Here is a 24960-nt window from a genome sequence, read left to right on the forward strand (position 1 = left end):
GCAGGGTTGGGGAGTTGCATAGGGGAAAGGGGAGGGAGAGCATTAGGACAAATATCTAATGCATTCGGAGCTTAAATCCTAGATGACAGGTTGGTGCAGCAAACCACCATGGCACATGTATGCCTATGTAACAAACCTGCACATTCCACACATGTATCTTAGAACTTAAAGTAAAATAAAAATAAAAATTAAACAAAAATTTTAAAAAATTCATATGAAACTGAAAAAAAAAAAGCAGAGCCAATTATAGCAAAAAGAACAAAGCTGGAGGTATTTGCTTCAGAGCTCTCTGAAGTTGACAAAGCTCAAAGTATCACACTACCTGATTTAAACTATACTACAAAGCTATACTAAGAGAAACAGCATGTAATTGACAAGAAAAAATATATCAATAAATGGAACAGAATAGAGCCCAGAGATGAATCTAACTGATTTTCAACAAATATGCCAAGAAAACAATTTTATTCAGTAAATGATGCAGGGAAAACTGAATTTCTGCAAACAGGAAAATAAAATTATGCCCTTATTTCAATACCATATACCAAATTCAACTCAAGATAGACTAAAAACTTAAACATTCTTATATTAGTTTGCTCAGGAAAATTGTGAAAGAAGAAAGGAAGGAAGGAAGGAAGGAAGAAAGAAAGAAAGACTGACTTAAACATAAAACCAAGAACCCTAAAACTACTTGAAGAAAATATAGAGTATCAAAAAAAAAAAAAAAAAAAAACCCGAAAATCTTAGGAACTGCTGTGTAATTAAAAAAAGAAAGAAAGAAAGAAAATGCTTAGGAACCGATGTGTAATTAAAAAAAAAAAAAAAAAAAAAAAGGCTGTGAACTGAAATAAAATAAAATAATAATAATAAAGGAAATGCTTAGGAACTGATGTGTAATTTAAAAAAAGAAAGAAAATGCTTAGGAACTGATGTGTAGTGAAAAAAGAAGAAGAGAAAATATATAGGATCAGATGATGACAGCCAGAAAGAAGAAAGAAAGAAAGAAAGAGAAAGAAGGAAAAGGGGAAACATACAAGACATTGGTCTGGGTAATGACTTCTTGGATATAATCCCAAAAACATGGACAACAAAATTAAATATAGGCAAATGGTATTACATCAAACTAAAAACTTCTGCACAGTTCATGATGTGTATCTAAAACAAACAAACTAAAAACTTCTGCACAGCAAAGGAAATAATCACCAGAGTAAAGAGACAACCTATGGGATGGGAGAAAATATTTGCAAGCCAGATATCTGATAAGGGGTTAATATTCCACACATGTAAGAAGCTCAAAGAGGTCAATAGCAACAAAACAAAACAAAACAAGCCATTAAGGCCTTCTTTCTTATCCCTCCCTAATAAGAAGGAAGAAAAAGGGCAATTAAAAAATAGGTAACTCCTCGTTAGTATAGTAGTAAAATTTTAACATTAAAAAAGTTTTGGGGCCAGGTCAGTGGCTCACATCTGTAATCCCAGCACTTTTGAAGGCCAAGGTGGGCTGATTGCCTGAGCCCAGGAGTTAGAAACCAGCCTGGGAAACATGGCAAACACTGTCTCTCAAAAAAAGAGAAAAAAAAAAATTAGCTCTCATCCAGTCTAGTGCCAAGTTAAAATAAAATAAAATAAAAAATTATCTGGACTTGAGCCCTGTTTGTGTCACTGCACTTGAGCCTGGGCGACAGAGTGAGACCCTGTCTCAAAAAAAAAAAAAAAAAAAAAAAAAAAAAAAAAAGCTTTGAGTTGTAAAAATGGGTAATGGGTCCGATCAAAAGAAAAGGAAAACAAAAATGCATAAGGAACCAGAATAGACATTTCTAGTGACGTTTTAAAGGCCATGAACCCATTTTGGCACAAAGACTTAATCATATGCAGTCATTTTTTGGTAAATTATTTATTGTAAAGCCGTCAGATACAAAAGAGTGATTTTCTTCACCTGAATATGTGACAAAAAACCCGCTGAAATCAATATATAAATCAAATCATCTGTACTGCCACTGTTAATCTAAAAGACAGTGGTTGCGTAGAGAATAGCAAGAATTTAGATCAGCTTATTGAAGTGGGAAAAGAAAAATAAAAAGAGCTTCAGAGGTAGACTTTGCCTCTTAAAAAAATTAAAAACATTATCCTGAGAGTGACAGTGTGTTAAAAAAAAAAAAAAAAAAAAAAAAAAAAAAAAAAAAGGATAGCCAGGTGCGGCGGCTCACGCCTGTAATCCCAGCACTTTGGGAGGCCGAGGCGGGTGGATCACGAGGTCAAGAGATCGAGACCATCCTGGTCAACATGGTGAAACCCCGTCTCTACTAAAAATACAAAAAAATTAGCTGGGCATGGTGGCACGTGCCTGTAATCCCAGCTACTCAGGAGGCTGAGGCAGGAGAATTGCTTGAACCCAGGAGGCGGAGGTTGCGGTGAGGCAAGATCGCGCCATTGCACTCCAGCCTGGGTAACAAAAGCGAAACTCCGTCTCAAAAAAAAAAAAAAAAAAAAAAAAAGATAAAAAAATTAAAAACGTAAGTCACTGTGTTGTGGTTGGGAGTTAGCAGCCAAAAACAAACAAACTCAAAAAGAAGTCGCCATCTGTGAAAGAAAAAGAAAAAATATAAAGACTTCGCATCCATTTAAGTATGCAGAAAAAGAAAACAATTTTTTAAAATAAAATAAAGTGGGTACAGTTGGGAGCTTAGCAATGGACGTACAGAATGGAGTAAGGCACCGGAGGCTCCAAAAGGTGGGGGGATGGGAGCAGGGTGAGGAATGAAATCCTACCTATTGAGTACAATGTTCACTATCCTGGTGATGAGTACCCTACGCAATTACGTCACCGCTATGTAATATATCAAAGCAACAAAACTGCACTGTACTCCTAAATCTATAAAAATAAAAAATTATCTTGGCTAAGACAGCTTTAAAAAATAAAAAAATAAAAATTTAAAAAAGAGAGAGATGTTACTGGATGGCAAGTCACTAATAAAAAAAAGTAACCAGTCACTGACCTGGGTTAAAATAAAAAAGAAAAACTCAAGATGGATTAAAAAAATTAAAGTTAAATTTTTAAAAAAGAAAGATCTGCAGGAACTGGGTATGAAAAAAATTTTTTAAATGAAGGAAAAAAACATATAGGAATTAGCACTAGCATGGGTATAAAAAGTTTAAAAAAAAAAATAAAAACAAAACGGGATTTCCGATGCCAGCAAATCATGAAATATGAGAGTATATTTAGCAATCATAGTGATTTAGCTCATGGTAATTGGCATATGTATAATTATAATTTGCATTCCAGTTATTTAAACTGAGATATTCTTGATCAGGTTGAACACATGGTGAGTAGAAGATCTCTTTCCCCAAGAAATAAGATGGAGAGAGTCTTTGGAGAACGGCCTCACTGAACTGGTAAGTCAACTTCCTCCGGATTTTGGTAATTTCTCCACTTCTTCCATAATTTCTCAGTGCCCTGGCCATTTTCTGGTAAGTCATGGTCTTCCGATTGCCTTTTCTTTTTCCCCAAAGCTCGGCAAGTTTTTCTTTGTTTTTTGATACAAACTGAAAAATGCCTTTGGTTTTATCAACCCACTGAATACAAGATGCCATCTCGGGATTACACAGGGATTCGTGAAGGTACTCAAACAGTCGGAGCTTCTTCCTGCCTAAAATGAAGGGAAGCAAGGTCAAACTCCACCGTGGATGTACACCGAGGACAGCTTCAGGAGGGGTTTGCTGAGTAACTACCGAGCAGCATTGAGACTGGTTTTTCTCCTACTCACTGCCCTTACGAATGCATGATAGCATCATTTTATGGGACTCCAAGGTCAAAGATCTATTTGGTCTTTTGAAGTTTCAACTATATCTTTCTTTGTTGGAGGAGTTAAGAATGTTGTCCGGCCAGGCGAGGGGGCTCACACCTGTAATCCCAGCACTTTGGGAGGCCGAGGTGGGTGGATCACTCGAGGTCAGGATTTCACCAGTCTGACTTGGTGAAACCCCCTCTCTACTAAAGATACAAAAATTAGCCAGGCGTGGTGGCATGTGCTTGTCATCCCAGCTACTCGGTACTTGGGAGTTTGAGGCAGGAGAATCTTTTGAGGGGGAGGTTGCAGTGAGCCGAGATCACACCACTGCACTCTAGCCTGGGAAACAGAGGGGGACTCTGACTTTAAAAATTTTCTGCAGAACAAGAACACCGAGCAAAATGGACCATAAAGTTAAGCAGTTTTGATGGGAAGCCCAAAAAGCCATTTCCAGAAAGCAAGTCATTTGAAGGGGCTTTATTCAAATGAGTTAAGGGATGTAAATGCACCTTTTAAAATGCAAAATAGAATGCAAATATATTAGGGAAATTAATACCAAAGACCTAAGTAAAAATGCTGTGTCTGCACAGTTACTTGAGAAATAAAAAAGAAGAAAACCTCAAATGGAAATGCCACAAATGTTTTTATATCACTTTAACATTATTTATTTAACAATGCAATGGCCACTGTGATATTTCCCATTGTTATGAAGTAAAACAGTACCACTAGAATTTTTATCTTTTTAGGAACACAGCCATTTATATTACAAAATAGGCAGGAAATTTTGAGAGAATCTTTGTGGTTTTTGCTCAGTTGATAGGATTTCTTTTGCCTAACAGCTCATGAGAACAAAAGTGACAGCCCATTTTGTGACTTCTGAGTTAGTCTGTAAATACTGTGCTCTGTAAATAATGTGTCAGTAGCTACAAAATTTGCAGCCAAATTTCATTTTCCCTTGAGAAGGTACAATAGTGGATTCCCGAACTGCTTTAAATAGTCTCTGGGGAATAATACTCTTGAATGATGCATTTATCAGTCATCCAAAGACCTCAAACATTTTCATAAAGATTATCTTTTGTATTATATTATCTTGAATTTATGAATTGAGAAATAAAAGGGACTTACCAAAACACACATCATGAATTAAAGTCACAGCTTAAACAAAACTCTTCTGCCTTTCTGATTTTACAGACTTATCGGCAAAATAAAAAGAGAAAAAAATAAAAAAACCAAAACTCTTCTGCCTCTCATTCAGTCATCAAATCAGTCTTAATGGATCATCTTTTAAAGTCTTCCATATTATTTTAATGTTTAAATTTTTATTCTTTAAAAATAAGGTATTATATACTCATGGTAAAAGACTCAAACCAAAGTACAAACTGAAAGTAAAAGGGCCAGTGTATTTTACATATTTCTAGAAAAGGTTTTCTCTTAATTTTTACATGCACAAATACATGCATATTCTTTGAAATTACAAATGGGATTATACTCTTGTACTTTTTTCAGTAGATAATGTATCTTAAGTAAATTCTGGGCATGGTGGCTCATACCTGTAATCCCAGCACTTTGGCAGGCCAAGGTAGGCAGATCACTTGAGGTCAGGAAACCAGCCTGGCCAATGTGGTGAAACTGTCTCTACAAAAAATTAGCCAGGCATGGTGGTGAGTGCCTCTAATCCCAGCTGCAGGGGAGACTGAGGTGGGAGGATCACTTGAGCCCAGGAGTTGGAAGTTGTAGTGAGCCGAGATCGAGCCACTGCACTCCAGCCTGGGCTACAGAGTGAGACTCCAACTTAAAAAAAATTATAAATAAATAAATAAAATATATAGCCGAGGGAGTCTCTCTGAACTTATTCAGGTTCAGGAAGGCTACCTGATTCATTAAAAAAAAAAAAAAAAAAAAATTATAGGCCAGGCACAGTGGCTCATGCCTGTAATCCCAGCACTTTGGGAGGCTGAGGCAGGTGAATCATTTGAGGTCAGGAGTTTGAGATCAGCCTGGCCAACATGGTAAAACCCTGTCTCTACCAAAAAATATAAAAAATTAGCTGGGTGTGGTGGTGGCACCTGTATTCCCAGCTACTCTGGAGGCTGAGGCAGGAAAATTGCTTGAACCCAGGAGGTGAAGATTGCAGTGAGCTGAGATCATGCCACTGCACTCCAACCTGGGTGAAAGAGTGAGACTTGGTCTCAAATAATAATAATAATAACAATAATAATAATAATAATAATATAGGGGCTGGGCACCATGGCTCACGTCTGTAATCCTAACACTTTGGGAGGCCCAGGTGGGTGAATCACCTTGTCAGAAGTTTGAGATCAGCCTGGCCAACATAGTGAAACCTTGTCTCTACTAAAAATGCAAAAATTAACCAGGCGTGGTGGGTGGTGAAACCTGTAGTACCAGCTACTCAGGAGGCTGAGGCCAGAGAATCACTTGAACCTGGGAGTTGCAGGTTGCAGTGAGCCAAGATCACACCACTGCACTCTAGCCTGGGTGACAGAGTAAGACTCTGTCTCAAAAAAACTTAAAAATAAATAAATATATATATAAATAAAAATAAATAAGATATATTGATGAGGGAATGTCTCTGAACCTATTTTAGTTCAGAGGGCTGCCTGATTCACATTTTAAAAAAATTATATGGCCAGGTGTGGTGGCTCATGTCTGTAATCCCAGCACTTTGGGAGGCCTAGGAGATCACACCACTGTATTCCAGCCTGGGTGACAAGAGTGAAACTCCATCTCAAAAACAAAAATTATAGGTGGGAAGCAGTTCCATAAGATGACAGTGGAGCTGAAAAATTTCTATCACCTCGTATCTACTATATATACTTTTTATCATTATTTTGGACTGTACTTCTACTTAATTTTCTCTTAAAGTTTACTACAAAGCAATCAACAAATAATAAAAAATAAAATAAAAAAAAACTAAAAAATAAAAAGTTAACTGTGGAACAGCCTGAGGCAGGTTCTTCAGCAGGTATTCCAGAAGGCACTGTTATCATAGGAGATGATAGCTCCACATGTTATTGCCCCTGAAGACCTTCTAGTGGGACAAGATGTGGAGGCGGAAGACAGCGATAATGATGATCCTGACACTGTCACTCCTGGGCTAATGTGTGTTTGTGTCTCTGTTTTTAACAAAATAAATTCAAAAAGTAAAAATAAAAATAATTAAAAATAGAAGACTGGGTGTGGTGGCTCACACCTATAATCCCATCACTTTAGATGGCTTGAATCCATGAGTTTCAGACCCAGCCTGGGCGACAGAAGGAGACTCTATCTCTAAATAAATAAATAAATAAATAAATAAATAAATGGAAGTCTCACCCAAGATAAATGACTTGGAGTGGTTTAATAAGTCAGAGTTAAATTACTCTCAATTGTGATAAGAGAATATTTTGCAAATACAATTCCAAACTCAGATATAAAATCCCTTTAAAGTTGCTAAGAGGAACATCTGGTTCTTTTACCCATATAACGAATGATGGCTCAACATACCTTTTCCCTGCTTTTGCTGGAGAATAGTGGGTTGTACCAGCTGGTTTTCAGTTATGTTCTGCAGAGATTGATGAATATTTCCTTCAAAATAGAAGTCCGTAGCATTGTTCTATATAAATAATGCAGCAGGATATTAAGTGAGACTTTCCCTGTGGCCCCCTATTATAGGCCGAAATCAAAAGCTAGGGCCAAAAAGAGGCTAAGCATCTCCCAGACTGTAAAAGGAATTACCTCCAATTGCGGACAGATAGCTCCCAGGGCAGCACAAGCATCAAACCCACATAAGGAGAGGACCAGGGGACAGAGGGTAATCTTTGGCTTTGTGAGGAGTGTCCTACCCTCCCTACAAAAAAGAAGGGATTGCTTAAAGTCTGTGGTATCAGCAGAAAGGGAAGATGGGCTTCCGTTCCTGTGTTGGATGCCCATGTAAGCAAGAAGAGATAAGAAAAGAAAGATGTCGGTAGGCAGCTAGGAAGATAAAACAAAATGAATAATGAAAACAATAAAAATTTTAAAACAGAAGAAAGGGCAGAGCACAGTGGCCCATGCCTGTAATCTCAACAATTTGGGAAGCCAAGGTGGGAGAATCACCAGAAGTTCAAGACCAGCCTGGGCAACTTAGTGAGACCCCACCTCTACAAAAATGTTTAAAATTAGGCCAGATTTGGTGGCTCCTGCCTGTAATCTTAGCAATTTGGGAGGACGGGTGGATAGATCACCTGAGGTCAAGAGTTTGAGACTGGCCAGTCATGGTGGCTCACGCCTGTAATCCTAGCACTTTGGAAGGCCAAGGTGGGTGGATCACCTGAGGTCAGGAGTTCAAGACCAGCCTGGCCATCATGGTGAAACCCCATCTAAAAAAAAAAAAAAAAAAGAGTTTGAGACCAGCCTGGTCAACATGGTGAAACCCTGCCTCTACTAAAAGTACAAAAAAATTGGCTGGGTGTGGTGGCTCACGGCTGTAATCCCAACACTTTGGGAAGCTGAGGTGGGTAGATGATGTCAGGAGGCCAACATGGTGAAACCCCCTCTTTACTAAAACTACAAAAATTAGCTGGGTGCGGTGGCTCACGCCTGTAATAACAGCACTTTGGGAGGCCGAGGTGGGTGGATCACGAGGTTGAGAGATCGAGACCATCCTGGTCAACATGGTGAAACCCCGTCTTTACTAAAAATACAAAAAATTAGCTGGCCATGGTGGCACGTGCCTGTAATCCCAGCTACTCAGGAGGCTGAGGCAGGAGAACTGCCTGAACCCAGGAGGCGGAGGTTGAGGTGAGCCGAGATCATGCCATTGCACTCCAGCCTGGGTAACAAGAGCGAAACTCCGTCTCAAAAAAAAAAAAAAAAAAATTGGCTTGGCATGGTGGCAGGTGCCTATAATCCTAGCTAGCCACTTGGGAGGCTGAGGCAGGAGAATCACTTGAACCTGGGAGGCAGAGGTTTCAGTGAGCCATTGCACTCCAGCCTGGGTGACAAAAGTGAAACTGTCTCAAAACAAAAAAAAAAAAGTTAACCAGGCGTGGTGGTGGGCACCCGTAATTTCAGCTACTTGAGAGGCTGAGGCAGGAGAATTGCTTGAACCCAGGAGGCAGAGTTTGCAGTAAGCTGAGATGGTGCCATTGCACTCCAGCCTGGGCAACAAAGAAAAAAAAAAAAAAAAAAAAAAACTCCATCTCAAATAATAATAATATTAATTTAAATTAAAAAATTAGCCAAGTGTGGTGGTACATGCTTGTAGTCCCAGCTACTTGGGAAGCTGAGGCAGGAGGATCACTTGACCCCAGGAAATTGAGGCTTCGATGAGTTATGACTGCACCACTGCACTCCAGCCTAGGTAGGAGAACAATACCCTGTCTTAAAAAAAAAATAAAGGGCCGGGCTTGGTGGCTCAAGCCTGTAATCCCAGCACTTTGGGAGGCCAAGGCGGGTGGATCACGAGGTCGAGAGATCGAGACCATCCTGGTCAACATGGTGAAACCCCGTCTCTACTAAAAATACAAAAAATTAGCTGGGCATGGTGGCACGTGCCTGTAATCCCAGCTACTCAGGCGGCTGAGGCAGGAGAATTGCCTAAACCCAGGAGGCGGAGGTTGCAGTGAGCCAAGATCACGCCATTGCACTCCAGCCTGGGTAACAAGAGCAAAACTCTGCCTCAAAAAAAATAAAAATAGACATAAAAATAAAGAAAGATGGCAGCCAAGGGAAGGCAGAACAAAGAAGGGACAGGAAGAAGCAGCCCGAGTGCCTACCATTTACATATGGCAAGGATGTGTGGATCTCCAAGGGTTAATTAGACACCAGGAAGGGGGTGGGCTTGAGCTGTCTTTCCACACCCCAATCAAGAAGAGGGCTGACCAGGAGGCAAGGAGTCCCCAGGCATATGAGGCTGTGAGGTGCATGTTAGAAAATGGGAGTTGAAGTAGAAAGTAGAGTTGCCAGATTTAGCAAAAAAAAATATTGGGCATCTTGCATTTTACCTAGCAACCCTAAGAGGATGTGGAAGAGGTTAAGCTGGAACCAAAGGAGCTTCTTTTTAAAATTTTAATTAATTAATTAATTTTTTTTGAGGCAGGGTCTTGCTCTGTTGCCCAGACTGGAGTGCAGTGGTGTGATCACAGATCACTGCATCCTCAACCTACTGGGCCCAAGCAATCCTCCCACCTCAGCCTCCAAAGTAGCAGGGGCCACAGGTGCATGCCACTATGGCTAATTTTTCTTTCTTTTTTTTTTTGAGATGGAGTTTCACCCTTGTTGCCCAGGCTGGAACGCATGGCGTGATCTCGGCTCACTGCAACCTCAGCCTCCTGGGTTCAAGTGATTCTCCTGCCTCAGCCTCTGGAGTAGCTGGGATTATAGGTATATGCTACCACCTCTGGCTAATTTTTTGTATTTTTAGTAGAGACGAGGTGTCTTCATGTTGGTCAGCTGATCTTGAACTCCCAATCTCAGGTGATCTGCCCACCTTGGCCTCCCAAAGTGCTGGGATTTCAGGTGTGAGCCACCACTCCCAGCTAGCTAATTTTTTTTTTTAATTTCTATATTTTTATTTATTTCTTTATTTATCTTTGTAGAGACAAGGTCTTGCTGGGTTGCCCAGGCTGATCTCAAACTCAGGCTCAAGTGATTCTTCCTCCTTGGCCTTCCAAAACTTTGGGATTACAGGTGTGAGCCACTGTATCTAGCCCAAAGCACTCTCTTTTAAGATGCACTGTCTTATGGAGAGGCCCCAAGGGAACAATTTATAGGAACAAAAAAAAAAAGGACATTTGACATAGTGTGATTGAAGATAGTGACCGAAGAAAAATAAAAACCAATTCACATTTATACCCCATTTCACGAAGACTGCTTGATAAAATGGATGCATGAAGAAAACAACTAAGAGAATACATGAATGGGGAGTCAGCAGGGACATTTCCCTTTGCAGGTGCTGCTATTAACAAAATGTAAATGAATTGGTTCAATACATACAGATAACACTGAGCTTGAGAGGAAAAACAGAGTAGGCTAATACAAGACTATAGTTAAAGCCAGTGCAGGGGAAGTTTAGACTTTTGCCCTGTGGCTTTTAGGGGAAACTTTTTTGCAATTTCCCAGATGGACTAAGGAGAAGCAGTTGATGTGAAAACCCGAAAAACACCTCCTCTTTACAGAAGTCATTCAAACCAGTCTGAGGCTAACTAGAGAACAATGATGAAGGGTCATTTCCTTCCTGACAACATATGATCTTCCACACTGTCAAGTTGAGTACAGTGGATAGCCCTTTGGTCAGGAAGAATTAATATCATGAAAATGGCCATACTGCCCAAAGTAATCTATAGATTCAATGCTATCCCCATCAAGCTACCAATGACCTTCTTCCCAGAACTGAAAAAAAAAAAAAAAAAAAAAAAACACTTTAAACTTCATATGGAATCACAAGAGAGTCCACATAGCCAAGATAATCCTAAGCAGAAAGAACAAAGCCAGAGACATCGCACTGCTGGACTTCAAACTATACTATAAGGCTACAGTAATCAAAAGAGCATGGTACTTGTACAAAAACAGAGACATAGACCAGTGGAATAGAACAGAGGCCCCAGAAGCAACACCACACATCTACAACTATCTGACCCTTGACAAACCTGACGAAAACTAGCAACTGGGAAAGGACTCCATGCTTAATAAATGGTGTTAAGAAAACTGGCTAGCCATTTGCAGAAAGCAGAAACTGGACCTCTTCCTGACACCTTATGCTAAAATTAACTCCAGATGGATTAAAGATTTAAACATAAAACCTAACACCATAAAAACACTAGAAGAAAATGTAGGCAAAACCATCCAGGACATAGGCATAGGCAAGGACTTCATGACTAAAACACCAAAAGCAATGGCAATAAAAACCAAGATAGACAAATGGGATCTAATTAAAATTCAGAGCTTCTGTACAGCAAAAGAAACCATCATTAGAGTGAACTGGCAACCAACAGAATGGGAAAAAAGTTTTTGCAATCTACTCCTCTGACAAAGGGCTAATATCCAGAACCCACAAAAAACTAAAACAGATATACAAGAAACAAACAAACAAACCCATTCAAAAGTGGGCAAGGGATATGACCAGACACTTTTCAAAAGAAGACATATGTGAGGCCAACAAACATATGAAAAAATGCTGATCATCACTGGTCATTAGAGAAATGCCAATCAAAACTACATTGAGATACCATCTCACTCCAGTTAGAATGGTGATCATTAAAAAATCTGAAGACAACAGATGCTGGAGAGGATGTGGAGAAATAGGAACACTCTTACACAGTTGGTGAGAGTGTAAATTAAATCAGCCATTGTGGAAGACAGTGTGGCGATTTCTCAAGGATCTAGAAATAGAAATTCCATTTGATCCAGCAATCCCATTACTGGGTATACACCCAAAGAACTATAAATTGTTCTACTATAAAGACACATATACACGTATGTCCATTGCAGCCCTGTGTACAATAGCAAAGACCTGGAACCAACCCAAATGCCCATCAATGATAGAGTGGACAAGGAAAATGTGGTACATATACATCATGGAATACTATACAGCCATAAAAAATGATGAGTTCATGTCCTTTGTAGGCACTTGGATGACTCTGGAAACCATCATTCTCAGCAAACTGACACAAGAACAGAAGGCCAAAAACTGCATGTTCTCACTCATAGGTGGGTATTGAGCAATGAGAACACGTGGACTCAGTAACAGGAGCATCACACACTGGGGGCAGTTGGGAGGGTAGGGAAGGGGTAGCAGGGGGTGGGGAGGGTGGGGAGGGATAACATGAGGAGAAATGCTGGATATAGTATGCACCTAAAGTAAAATGAAACTTTAAAAAAAAGCATTTTCAGGTAGGGCGCAAGATGGCTCACGCTGTAATCCTAGCACTTTGGGAGGCTGATGTGGGTGGATCACCTGAATTCAGGAGTTCGACTTGGCCAACATAGTGAAACCCTACTCCATTAAAAATACAAAAATTAGCTGGACATAGTAGCACAAGCCTGTAATCCCAGCTACTTGGGAGGCTGAGGCAGGAGAACCGTTTGAACCTGGGAGGCGGTTCAAGTGCAGTGAGCTGAGATCGTGTCACTGCACTCCAGCCTGGGCAACAGAGCCAGACTCCATTTCAAAAAAGAAAAAAGCATTTTTATAGTCAATGCTGTCTTTAAGTTGGGTTTCTAACAGTGTATGTGAAACGGAAGGCTAGCAAGAATAGGGTATTTGCCTGTAACTAAGGGATGGTCTCATACTTACGATTACCGTTCTCCAATTATAGACAGGCTCTTCTGTAGGCAACACTCCATAGCAGCTGGAATTTCCTTTGACATAAGCACGATGGTTGATTAAAGCCAGGTAATTTTTGTAATCTAATTTAAAAGCAGAGAAAGAAACTAAAAAAGTCAAAGTTTGTATCTGTGCACATAAATATGTGTGTGTGTGTGTGTGTGTGTGTGTGTATATATATATATATGCACTTATAGATGCAATTGCTCTTGTCTATGTTTTCTTGCCACTTAGCACTTCTCCTGTGGTGTTTATCGCATTATGCTGCTATTACGGATACTCTTATACATATCCCATTTGGAGTACATGCTCCTTGAAGGCTGAGACTCCATGATTTCTTTGTTTTGTTTTGTTTTGTTTTGTTTTGTTTAGATGAAGTTTTACTCCTGTTGTCAAGGCTGGAGTGCAGCAGCACAATCTCAGCTCACTGAAACCTCCTCCTGCTGGGTTCAAGTGATTCTTTTGCCTGTACCTCCCAAGTAGCTGGGATTACAGGCGTGCACCACCACACCCGGTTAATTTTTGTGTTTTTAGTAGAGATGGGGTTTCTCTAGGTGAAATCACAGGTGTGATCCACTGTGCCTGGGCAGCATGATTTATTTAATCTTGGAATACTCTGCAATACCCTATGTAAACTTAATACACAACATATTTACATCCTATTTAGACTATATAGTCCATAGGATAATGGGTGAGGAACAATAAAAATACTTATTCTTCCAAATAGAATAATCTTGCTGGGTGGGTAGAAGGTCTATAAGATTAATTAGAACAATTTAGAAGCCGACTAGGCGTGGTGGCTCACACCTGTAATCCAAGCACTTTGGAGGCCAAGGTGGGCAGATCACCTGAGGTCAGGAGTTCAAGGTCAGCCTGACCAACATGGTGAAACCCCATCTTTAAAAAAAAAAGAATAATTTAGAAGCCTTTTGTGAATAGTTAAAATGAACTATCGGCCAGGCTCGGAGGCTCACACCGGTAATTTCAATACTTTGGGAGGGTGAGGCAGGTGAATCATGAGGTCAAGAGTTTGAGACTAGCCTGACCAACATGGTAAAACCCTGTCTCTACTAAAAATACAAAAATCAGCCAGGCATGGTGGCACACGCCTGTAATCCCAGTTACTCAAAAGGCTGAGGCAGGAGAATTGCTTGAACCTGGGAGACAGAGGTTGCAGTGAGCTGAGATCACGCCACTGCACTCTAGCTTGGGTGACAGAGCAAGACTCTGTCTCAAATAATATTAATAATAATGAACTATTAGATAAATAAATGTCAACCAGATATTTCTAATAACAGGTAATTATATATCTTTGTATTCCTGTGTGGAATGTCACCCTCTATATTCTCTGCATTTTTCTTTGTGAGAATTTTATTTAGGCTAGATACTCCTGGACATATTTTGGTTTTGCTGGAATTAATCCTGAATGCTTCAGGTAAAAATGATCTTCTTGGCCGGGTGTGGTGGCTCAAGCCTGTAATCCCAGCACTTTGGGAGGCCGAGGCGGGTGGATCACGAGGTCAAGAGATCGAGACCATCCTGATCAACATGGTGAAACCCTGTCTCTACTAAAAATACAAAAAATTAGCTGGGCATGGTGGCGTGTGCCTGTAATCCCAGCTACTCAGGAGGCTGAGGCAGGAGAATTGCCTGAACCCAGGAGGCGGAGGTTGCGGTGAGCCGAGATCGTGCCATTGCACTCCAGCCTGGGTAACAAGAGAGAAACTCCGTCTCAAAACAAAACAAAACAAAAAAAAAAAAAAAAAGAAAGAAAAAGATCTTCTTATTTTTGATGCCAGAAGTTCCAGACCAGTCTGGATAACATAGTGAGACCCTATCTCTACAAAAAAAAAAAAAAAAAAAAAAAATTAAAGAAAAAAAGGTATTCTCTGTTCTGATCATTATTCTGGAAGACAGTGACGCCATCTCAGTTTACTGAAGCTTCTGCCCTCCAGGTTCAGCAATTCTTAGGTCTCAGCCTCCAGAGTAGCTGGGATTATAGGTTTGCCACCAAGCCTCGCTAAGTTTTAGTATTTTTAGTAGAGATAGTTTCACCATGTTGTCCAGGCAGGTCTTGAACTTTTGGTCTCAAGTGATCTGCCCACCTTGGTCTCCCAAAGTGCCTGGATTACAGATGTGAGTCACCGCACTTGGTCAGCTGATCATTATTCTTTATATGTGTATGTGACCAACAAGCCATTTGATGTACCAGCAGAAGAGGGTAAATGACTTATCTTTACCTGGCAAGTACTGAAGATCGCCAGTTGACTGTTGCCTCAGTACCTCAAAAGCATCCTCAAATGCTTGACCCAGCTTGTCTTGTTCAACACACGTCTGTTGGAACAATGGCAGAAATCTGGAGTTATAGAATTACCAATTCAACTTGAATTCCCTAGTATAAAATAATATCTAGTCTAAAGCAGGGTTTCACGATCTTGGCACTGCAGACATTTGGCTGTCTCTGTTGTCAGGAGCTGCTCTGTGCATTGTAAGATGTTTAGCAGCATCCCCAGCTTCTACCCACTGGATGCCAGTAGCACCTTCACAGCTGTGACCATCAAAAATACTTCCAACATCACCAAGTGTACCCTGAGGCACAAAATTAATGACAGTTGAAACCCACTTCACTACAGTCTAGTATTTAGACTATGGTATTCATTCTATAGTATAGTATTTGACATTCTTGCAAAATTTTAGCAAGGAGTTGTAAAGCAGAGGAGAGTGATTTAGAAAAGAAGGACCAAGGAAGTATCTTCAATGGAACAGAATCTGTAAATTGTTACCTAAAAATAAAATGCTCTTTCTTTCTTTCTTTTCTTTTTTTTTTTTTTTTTTTTTTTGAGATGGGGTTTCCCTCTTGTTACCCAGGCTGGAGTGCAATGGCACGATCTCGGCTCACTGCAACCTCCACCTCCTGGGTTCAGACAATTCTCCTGCCTCAGCCTCCTGAGTAGCTGGGATTACAGGCACGTGCCACCATGCCCAGCTAATTTTTGTATTTTTTAGTAGAGACGGGGTTTCACCATTTTGACCAGGATGGTCTCGATCTCTTGACCTCGTGATCCACCCGCCTCGGCCTCCCAAAGTGCTGGGATTACAGGGTTGAGCCACCGCACCCGGCTTCTCTCTTTTTTTAGACAGAGTCTTGCTCTGTCACCCAAGCTGGAGTGCAATGGTGCAATCTTGGCTCACTGCAACCTCCGCCTTCCAGGTTCCAGCAATTCTCCTGGCTCAGCCTCCCAAGTAGCTGGGACTGCAGGCACACGCCACTGCGTCTGGCTAATTTTTGTATTTTTAGTAGAGATGGGGTTTCAGCATGTTGGCCAGGCTGGCCTCGAACTCCTGACCTCCGGTGATCCGACCGCCTTGGCCTCCCAAAGTGCTGGAATTATAGGCGTGAGACACCATGCCTGGCCGAAATGCTCTTACTTTCTAAAGTATGTCTCCAAGACATAAAATTGAACTGCTTTGCAAACTATTTCATATCCTTACTAATATAATTCATATATTTTATTTTTAAAATGAAGGGAGAGTAAAGAAAAAAAATTTTTTTAATTATTATGCTGTAAAAAAAATTATTATGCTGTAGACCTCCTCTGTAGACAAAGAAAATTTTAAAAGGTCAGCTTACCATGTTTCATTAATAAATCGACAGTTCTGCTCCTTGGCAATTATTGCTTGGAGAAAAGAACAAAACAAAATAAAATAAGTTGATAACTCTGAAAAATTTAATATTTAAAAAGCAAAATTAAATTCAATCTCTAATTTGATTCTAAATAATATTTTGCTCAAAAATATTTTCTGAAAATATCTTATATAAACCAAGAGTACTTCCTCATCTTTGATGAGTACAGATTTTCTTTCTACAAAATATTCTACAAACATTCCTTTTTGCTTTTCCATTATTACAAAATGTTTTAAATATTAACGCAGCTAACTACCTAAGCTGCTTGATTGATAAGAGAAAGTAGAAATAACTCAAAAGTATATTTAAGTATTTGCAAATTATTTTAAATATTTTAAAATTCTGAAAATCAAAATCCTTTTTACATTAGCATAGCCTTATAAAAGTAGGACTTTAAGAAAAAAAAAAAAACCCTTCTTTGGTATTATACTGCCTTCTGAGAATCTGGCATAAGGCATCCCTTTCCTCCCATGAAAATTGGACTTACATTGCAAATAAAATTCAGCCTGAAGACTATACTTGGACTTGCTTGAATCCTAGGTTAAGAAAACTGATCTATAATTTTGTTATCTACTTTCTCATCTCTAAGTAATTCCGATTTTGCTTTAGATACACAATTATCACATAGACCCACAATTAAATGCCTTTAACACTGTGTTCTATAGACCAAAACAACAAACAAACAAACAAAAACCAACCCACATAATAAAAAGAACTCTGGTGGGTCCAAAGTTGCTTATCATTTCATTAAGTAAACCCAGCAATTCTTTTTATGCAAGTATGTATCTTCTTAGTATTTATACCGCAAACACCATGTGCTTACTCTTTAGTGTTTAATGCTGAATAATAACATGAGATGTAATCTAAGGCTGATATTATACACATCCATCATATATCAACATAATATGTCAAACATCAAAATTCTATGTGGCTCTTGGAAATCACAACATCATGTCAGTTAAAATAGAAGAAAATCCAGAAATCACTGTTTGGGCCATGGTAGTTAGTGAATATTATCAGTAGCATGTATTTTTAAAAAAGCCACGTCAATGACTTGCAATTAACTGCTTTGACTCAAAAGTGTGGAAGCACTGAAAGTTGTATTTTAAATTAAATATTTAAAATGAACATGTTCTATGGACTAAAACGCTCCATAAGACTATCGCAACTGTTAAAAGAAGCAAATCTAAAGGAAGAAAAAAGCTCAAAAACATTATCGATTACTATGATTGCTTACTATTTCTTGCATCTGAACATGCAGACAATGAGAAACACTCATTAGGCCAAAGGGAAAAATGAACAGTGATTAGAAGACATTTAGAAAAACATAAGCTGAACACTTACCGGGAAGATACTTCAACCCTTTATAGAGATGTTTCATTAATATCAGAATTGGAAATTCAATGGTAGGCTATCATGAAAATAAAAAATTATTTTCCAGGGTAATGGCTCTGATAAAAAAAAGTAATAAATTTTTAAAAATCAGAATTGTTTAGACACAACCATCAAGAACACACTGGCAGAGTTGCATTAAATAGCTGTTTTTAAGGAAGTTCTTCAAAAGGGGATTTTTTTTAAAAGATACAGTGCCTTCACAATTTCTATGTCATGATAAAACCAGTAGACACTAGGGGCTATTATTTTGAAGAGGCATATAATAGTTTGCATCCCATCAGCCAAAAAGCAAAAAAGCATTAGAACAAACCCCATGAAACCCCCGCCCAACTTGGGTTGCAGCTCTTCAGATTGCATAGCCGCACCGGAAACTTCTAACCCAGGCAACTCAGGTCCACCCTTCTTTTTTTTAAATTTATATTACTTCTCTCCCAATTCTGGACTCTATACTCTCTTTCTTGCCTGGACTATTAACAGCCTTCACTCTGGACTCTCCAAATCAGTCTTTTCTCCTAAACCACTTTACTTACACTGCCATTCAATGATAGCCTTACTTAGAGAACTTAAAGGCTTAGGCCCTTGCCCTGGCATTCAAGGCTCTTGAGCCTCTTCCTGCCACTCACTTGAGTGGGGAAAATGGATTCCATGCTCTTGCTTTCCTCCACACCTAGATTCAGTGGGGGATTCATTCTCTTAACCAAAATGGTTAAGAGAAGCTTATGGGTGAGGATGTGGTTGGACATACCTGAGGTTGCTGCATTTCTAATGCAGGTCCAGTTCTCTTACTTGGTTTAAAGGTTTATTTGGCGAGCCTCTGATGGAAATTATGGGCTGCTCCCTCCACCTATAATACTTTCTTCCCGGTTCATCCCCCCGCAGATTCATCCATTTTATGTTACCTGTCCATCAGTGTCCAAAGCAGCATCCACTTGCATACGGTGGAAATAACCTTCCCCTCCACTGAAACACACCTTAACCTGTAACCTGCCATTTTAATAGCTGTCACATATGGCCAGGGGGAAAACCGCCTACGAATTTTCTGTAAACCTTGTGGGTGGGGAGAATGTGGAGGTCTGTGATTTCAAAGCTGCCGGTAATTTCTGTTTTGCATTGTTGGAGCCTGACCTCACCTTTGATATGGGACTATTGTTTTGGACCTATTACTTTTTTGAACGAATTTGTTATGCAAATGTAAGCACACAGTCCTTCTTCTGATATGTAGATCTTATAGAACAAGTATAAAAGTGTAATCGCTAACCTTGATTTGTTCCTAATCTGTGTTAGTCTACACCCTTTTCAAGCCAACTTATTTGGTTCATTCATTCAACAAATATATATTACTGAGCTTTTCACTCTTCTGTCCTGTGTCCAGGAGCTACAGCCCTGAACAAGTCCTTAGGAGAAGAAATGATTTTTTTAAAAAAATAAACACATTAGTAAAGTATTAGATAAAAAGTGTCGAAAACAATAAAACAAAAGAGAAAGATGATGAAGAGAATGTGTGAATAGCCAGGAAAAATCTCTGAAGAGGAAACTTGTGTGAGCTGAAACCCAAGAGAAGACTTAGGAGCAAGCAGGCAAGCATGGTGTTTGCTACTATGTCCCTACTAAGCAGCTATGCAGGAGGATGGCTTGAGGCCAGGAGTTCAAGACCAGCCTGGACAGTATGGTGAAACCGCTGAGTCCTGCCTCCCCGCCCTGCCTCAAAAAAAAAAAAAAAAAAAGGCATGAGCAAAACAAAAAGCAAAGACGCAAATATTTGGAGGAGGACCTCTTGGCAGAGGAAACAGCAGGTGCAAAGAGCTGGGGATGGAAATGAGTTTGGCAATCAAGACACAGAAAAAAAGCAGGAGGAGGAGAACAGGCTGAAGGAAAATGCACCTGGGGGCTAAGAGGCAAAGTTGGAGAAGAAAGAGGCAGGATCCAGATCAAGCCCTAAAAGAATGAAAAGTCATGTATGGTAGTGGTTACGTCTGTACCCCATGTCACCGATGAGGAATCTAAACTGAAGTTCAAAGGTGTTTTGTGATTTCTTTCCCTAAGGTTCAACTGTTAGCGAGGTGGGCTGAGCCAGATCCGAATTTGGGTTAATTCCACTTCATGTGCACACTCTCAGCCCTGGAGCCCTGTGTGAGCATGCAGTTGAGGCTACCTTCGACTAGGTGCTCAGTCCCAATGGCAAACTCCGCAGCACCCAGCCTATGCGTGCCATATATGAATACTACAGGTGTGGTGAGTATTTGCTATTTGAAATTAATGCAAACACAAACACAGCAAACTTTCTTTCTTTCTTTTTTTTGAGACAGAGTCTCCCTCAGTCCCCCAGGCTAGAGTTCAATCGCGCAATCTCGGCTTACTGCAACTTCTACCTCCTGGGTTCAGTCCCCCAGGCTGAAGTGCAATGGAGCAACTTCCACCTCCTGGGTTCAAGTGATTCTCCTGCCTCAGCCTGCCCAGTAGCTGGGATTACAGGAGCGCGCCACCACGCCTGGCTAATATTTGCATTTTAAGTAGAGACTGGGTTTCACCAGGTAGGCCAGGCTGGTCTCAAACTTTTTTTTTTTTGAGGCTGAGTTTCGCTCTTGTTACCCAGGCTGGAGTGCAATGGCACGATCTCGGCTCACTGCAACCTCCGCCTCCTGGGTTTAGGCAATTCTCCTGCCTCAGCCTCCTGAGTAGCTGGGATTACAGGCACGAGCCACCATGCCCAGCTAATTTTTTATATTTTTAGTAGAGACGGGGTTTCACCATGTTAACCAGGATGGTCTCGATCTCTTGACCTCGTGATCCACCCGCCTCGGCCTCCCAAAGTGCTGGGATTACAGGCTTGAGCCACCGCGCCCGGCTCAAACTCTTGACCTGACATGATCCGAAGCTCCTGACCTCAGGTGAGCCATTCGCGTCAGCCTCCCAAAATGCTGGGATTATGGGTGTGAGCCACCATGCCCAGCCTAAACTTTCTTTCTTTTTTTTGTTTTGAGACGGAGTTTCGCTCTTGTTACCCAGGCTGGAGTGCAATGGCGCCACCTTGGCTCACTGCAACCTCCACCTCCTGGGTTCAGGCAATTCTCTTGCCTCAGCCTCCTGAGTAGCTGGGATTACAGGCAAGGGCCACCATGCCCAGCTAATTTTTTGTATTTTTAGTAGAGACGGGGTTTCACCATGTTGACCAGGATGGTCTCGATCTCTTGATCCACCCGCCTCGGCCTCCCAAAGTGCTGGGATTACAGGCTTGAGCCACCGCGTCCGGCAAACTTTCTTTTAGTTTTTAAATTTTTATTTTTATTTCTCAGACGAAGTCTCTTGTCTGTTGCCCGTGCTGCAGTGCAGTGGCAATGATCTTGGCTCACTGCAACCTCTGCCTGCCAGGTTCAAGTGATTCTCCTGCCTCAGCCTCCAGAGTAGCTGAGATTACAGGCCCATGCCACCACACAGGCTAATTTTTGTATTTTTAGTAGAGACAGCGTTTCACCATGTTGGCCAGGCTGGTTTCAAACTCCTGACCTCAGGTGATATGCCTGCCTCAGACTCCCAAAGTGCTGGGATTACAGGCGTGAGCTACCATGCCCAGCCTGTATTTTCTTTTTAATGTAAATAAATTAAAATCCAATAGTTCTAGGTGAAATCTCATCCAAGTACTAAACTGGCCCTACCCTCCTTAATGTCTGAAATCAGAAGAGATCAGGCCTGAGCCTGTTCGAGGGGTTATGGCCATAAACAAGTAATCTTTTTTTTTTTTTTTTTTTTTTTTTTTTTTTTGAGACTGAGTCTCCCTCTGTTGCCCAGGCTGGAGTGCAGTGGCGCAGTCTCTGCTCACTGCCACCTCTGCCTCCTGAGTTCAAGTGATTCTCCTGTTTCACCCTTCTGAGTAGCTGGGACTACAGGCTTCCACCACAACGCCCAGCTAAATTTTGTATTTGTAGAAGAGACAGGGTTTCACCATGTTGGCCAGGCTGGTCTCAATCTCCTGACCTCAAATGATCCACCTGCCTAGACCTCCCAAAGTGCTGGGATTACAAAGTGTTGCTGAGCCACCATGCCCAGCCAGCAAGTGAACTGTCTAAACTAGCATTTTCCCAACTGTTGTCTCCAGAGTTTGATTATGCAGGATGTTAATAAATAAACCTTGCAAAAGTGTTGAGTGGAAGCTAGGGTTGCTGCCTAGAGCTTCCTTAGTGAAACCAATGAGTGTGTTGAATTTTTCTTTTTTTAAGGTAGGCTCTCACTCTGTTGCCCAGGCTGGAGTACAGTAGCGCAATCATAGCTCACTGTAGCCTCAATCTCTTAGACTCAAGTGATCCCCCTGCTTCAGCCTCCCAAGTAGCTGGGACTGCAGGCAGGCTCCACCATGCTACGCGAATTTTTAACTTTTTTGTAGAGATAGGGTGTGTCTCACCATGTTGCCCAGACTGGTCTTGAACTCCTGGGCTCAAGTCATTCTCCTGCCTCGGCCCCACCAAAGTACTGAGAATATAGGTGTGAGACACTGCATTCAACCTGTTGTTGGATTTTACATATATATATATATGTATATATATATGTAAAATCACTACTTCGCTGCCGCCTCATTGGGGACCATGAGAATGGGTCTGTTGTCCCATCTTTCTCTGTGCAGCTGAGTTGTTCCCTGCTAGTCCTGTGTCAGAGAAGTTTCCTCTGTGGATATGAACACTGGTAGGAGCCATTAAAGTAATTATCATCAATACACAGACCGTATGGGGAATAAGCACACATCATGATAGCTGTTATATCACTGAAGTGCTCACACACACACACACACACACACACATATATATGTACACATACATACAACCCTATATTACAGATAAGAAAACAGAAATGCAGCTCTAGGGTCCTCTGATGTGAGAAAAGATAATGCAGTAGACTTTTAGCATTTTAAAAGTAAAAACTCCTATTTCTTGAGAATCTGATGAAAGCCAGTAGTTATTTTCCCAGGAAAATGATGTCAGCACACATTCCCAGGCAAACCCTCCCAGTAGGGCCACTGCTACAGTATTTATTTAATATGTGGACACCAGTGTTTCCCTCAACTCCAGAAATGAGCCAAATAACAAGCTTAGGGCTCTGAAGAGAGGATCCCTGATTGACAGAGTTGCTTTTGCAGAAGTTCATTGTCCTCAGTGGCAATGGAGATTATTTTAGAAAATCTTAAGCAACACATGCTGGCGTACAAATCATATGGTGCCACGCTTCAGGTGGTGAGAACAGGGAACTGCAGAACCCAAAAAGGGAGATCAAGTTCAAGCTCTTACCATTCTTCACAATTTTTACTTAAATAATTCAATTGTTGAAGTGACTAAAGAATTGAGTGTTAATCTTGGCAAGATCTTTGGAAATCTTAATAAGGAAATAATAAAGATTGTTAGTAGACTGGGGAGAAGGTGCTAGAAAATGCCTCATGTTTGGCTGGGTGCAGTGGCTCACGCCTATAATCTTATCACTTTGGGTGGCTGAAGTGGGAGGATTGCTTGAGGCCAGGAGTTCAAGATCAGCCTGGTCAACATAGTGAGACCTCATCTCTGTTATTTAAAAAAAAAGAAAAGAAGAAGAAAGGAAGCCTGGGTGTGGTGGGTCACGCCTGTAATCCCAACACTTTCGGAGGTCAAGTCAGGCAGATCACAACTTGACCAACATGGAGAAACCCTGCCTCTACTCAAAATACAAAATTAGCCAGGCGTGGCGGCTCATGCCTGTAATCCCAGCTACTCAGGAAGCTGAGGCAGAAGAATCGCTTGAGCCCAGGAAGTGGAGGTTGCAGTGAGCAGAGATTACACCATTACACTCCAGCCTGGGTGACAAGAGGGAGACTCCATTAAAAAAAAAAAAAAAAAAAAAAAATCTAGGTCTTGCTTTTTTAATTACCCTTATTTTACAGATGAAGAAACAGAGGCTCAGGGAGGCTAAGTAGGATATTCAAGGTCACACAGCTAGGAAGAGATAGAGGTGGAGGTTTTCAAACCAAACCAGTTCTACCTGACTCTAACCAAAGGTTTTTACCCATTCTGCCTGACTTTGCTTCCTTATTTGAAGTGAGGATGAGAAGAGTGTGGTAACAATGGCCTTATGTCCTACAGCTTTTGAGAGCTTTTACATGCTTGAGAACAGTAGTAAACACACATCATCATGACTGTTACATCACTGAAGTGCTCTGCTTTTACCATGTCGGGAGCTGCAGCCTGGCTGGTAAGTGGCAGAACCAGGGCTCAAACCCAGTTCTTCCATTGCCATGTCTGGTACCTCTTCCTGATCATCAGGTTGCACAACTATTCCCCATACAGTCTATGTACTGATCATAATTACTTTAATGGCTCCTACCAGTGTTCATACCCACAGAGGAAACTTCTCTGACACAGGACTAGTAGGGAACAACTCAGCTGCACAGAGAAAGATGGGATAACAGATCCATTCTCATGGTCCCCAATGAGGTGTCAGCGAAGTAGTGATTTTCTTTTTGTCGTTGTTGTTTTTTGAGATCGAGTCTCTCTCTGTCACTCAGGCTGCAGGCTAGAGTGCCATGGCTGGCACGATCTCAGCTCACTGCAACCTCTGCCTCTTGGGCTCAAGCGATTCTCCTGCCTCAGCCTCCTGAGTAGCTGAGACTACTCAGCATATGCCACCACGCCCAGCTAATTTTTGTATTTTTAGTAGAGACGGGGTTTCACCATGTTGGCCAGGATGGTCTCAATCTCTTGACCTCATGATCCGCCCACCTCGGCCTCCCAAAGTGCTAGGATTATAAGTGTGAGTCAGTACCCAGCCGAAATAGTGAT

General features: G+C 40.9%; 1 protein-coding gene across 2 annotated transcripts; it reads right to left on the reverse strand.

Moving 5' to 3' along the window:
• Nucleotides 1–1923: 1923 nt before the first annotated feature.
• SPIC (Spi-C transcription factor) lies at nt 1924–18293 on the reverse strand. 2 transcript variants are annotated; one of them, XM_074402344.1, is made up of 6 exons: nt 18119–18293; nt 16721–16766; nt 15330–15423; nt 13060–13124; nt 7290–7398; nt 1924–3644 (listed from the first exon to the last, which is right to left on the reverse strand). In XM_074402344.1, exons 2-6 carry the CDS (start codon nt 16721–16723, stop codon nt 3217–3219), a joined length of 699 nt encoding a protein of 232 aa, XP_074258445.1. In that variant the 5' UTR covers nt 16724–16766; nt 18119–18293; the 3' UTR covers nt 1924–3216. The 2 variants fall into 2 exon arrangements, with proteins under 2 accessions (XP_074258445.1, XP_074258444.1); XM_074402343.1 differs by having other exon boundaries at nt 13060–13172.
• Nucleotides 18294–24960: the final 6667 nt, after the last annotated feature.

The sequence above is a fragment of the Saimiri boliviensis genome, chromosome 7 (assembly GCF_048565385.1).
Source record: "Saimiri boliviensis isolate mSaiBol1 chromosome 7, mSaiBol1.pri, whole genome shotgun sequence".
In the NCBI taxonomy this organism is placed as follows: domain Eukaryota; kingdom Metazoa; phylum Chordata; class Mammalia; order Primates; family Cebidae; genus Saimiri; species Saimiri boliviensis.

Bases quoted from the DNA above. Each gene is read 5' to 3' on its own strand.
- SPIC (XM_074402343.1), bottom strand. The intron at 7,399-13,059 runs GTAAGTATGAGA...TTATTTATATAG, and splicing joins ATAATTGGAGAACGGTAATC to AACAATGCTACGGACTTCTA. The intron at 3,645-7,289 runs GTATGTTGAGCC...CCTTCATTTTAG, and splicing joins CCAGCAAAAGCAGGGAAAAG to GCAGGAAGAAGCTCCGACTG.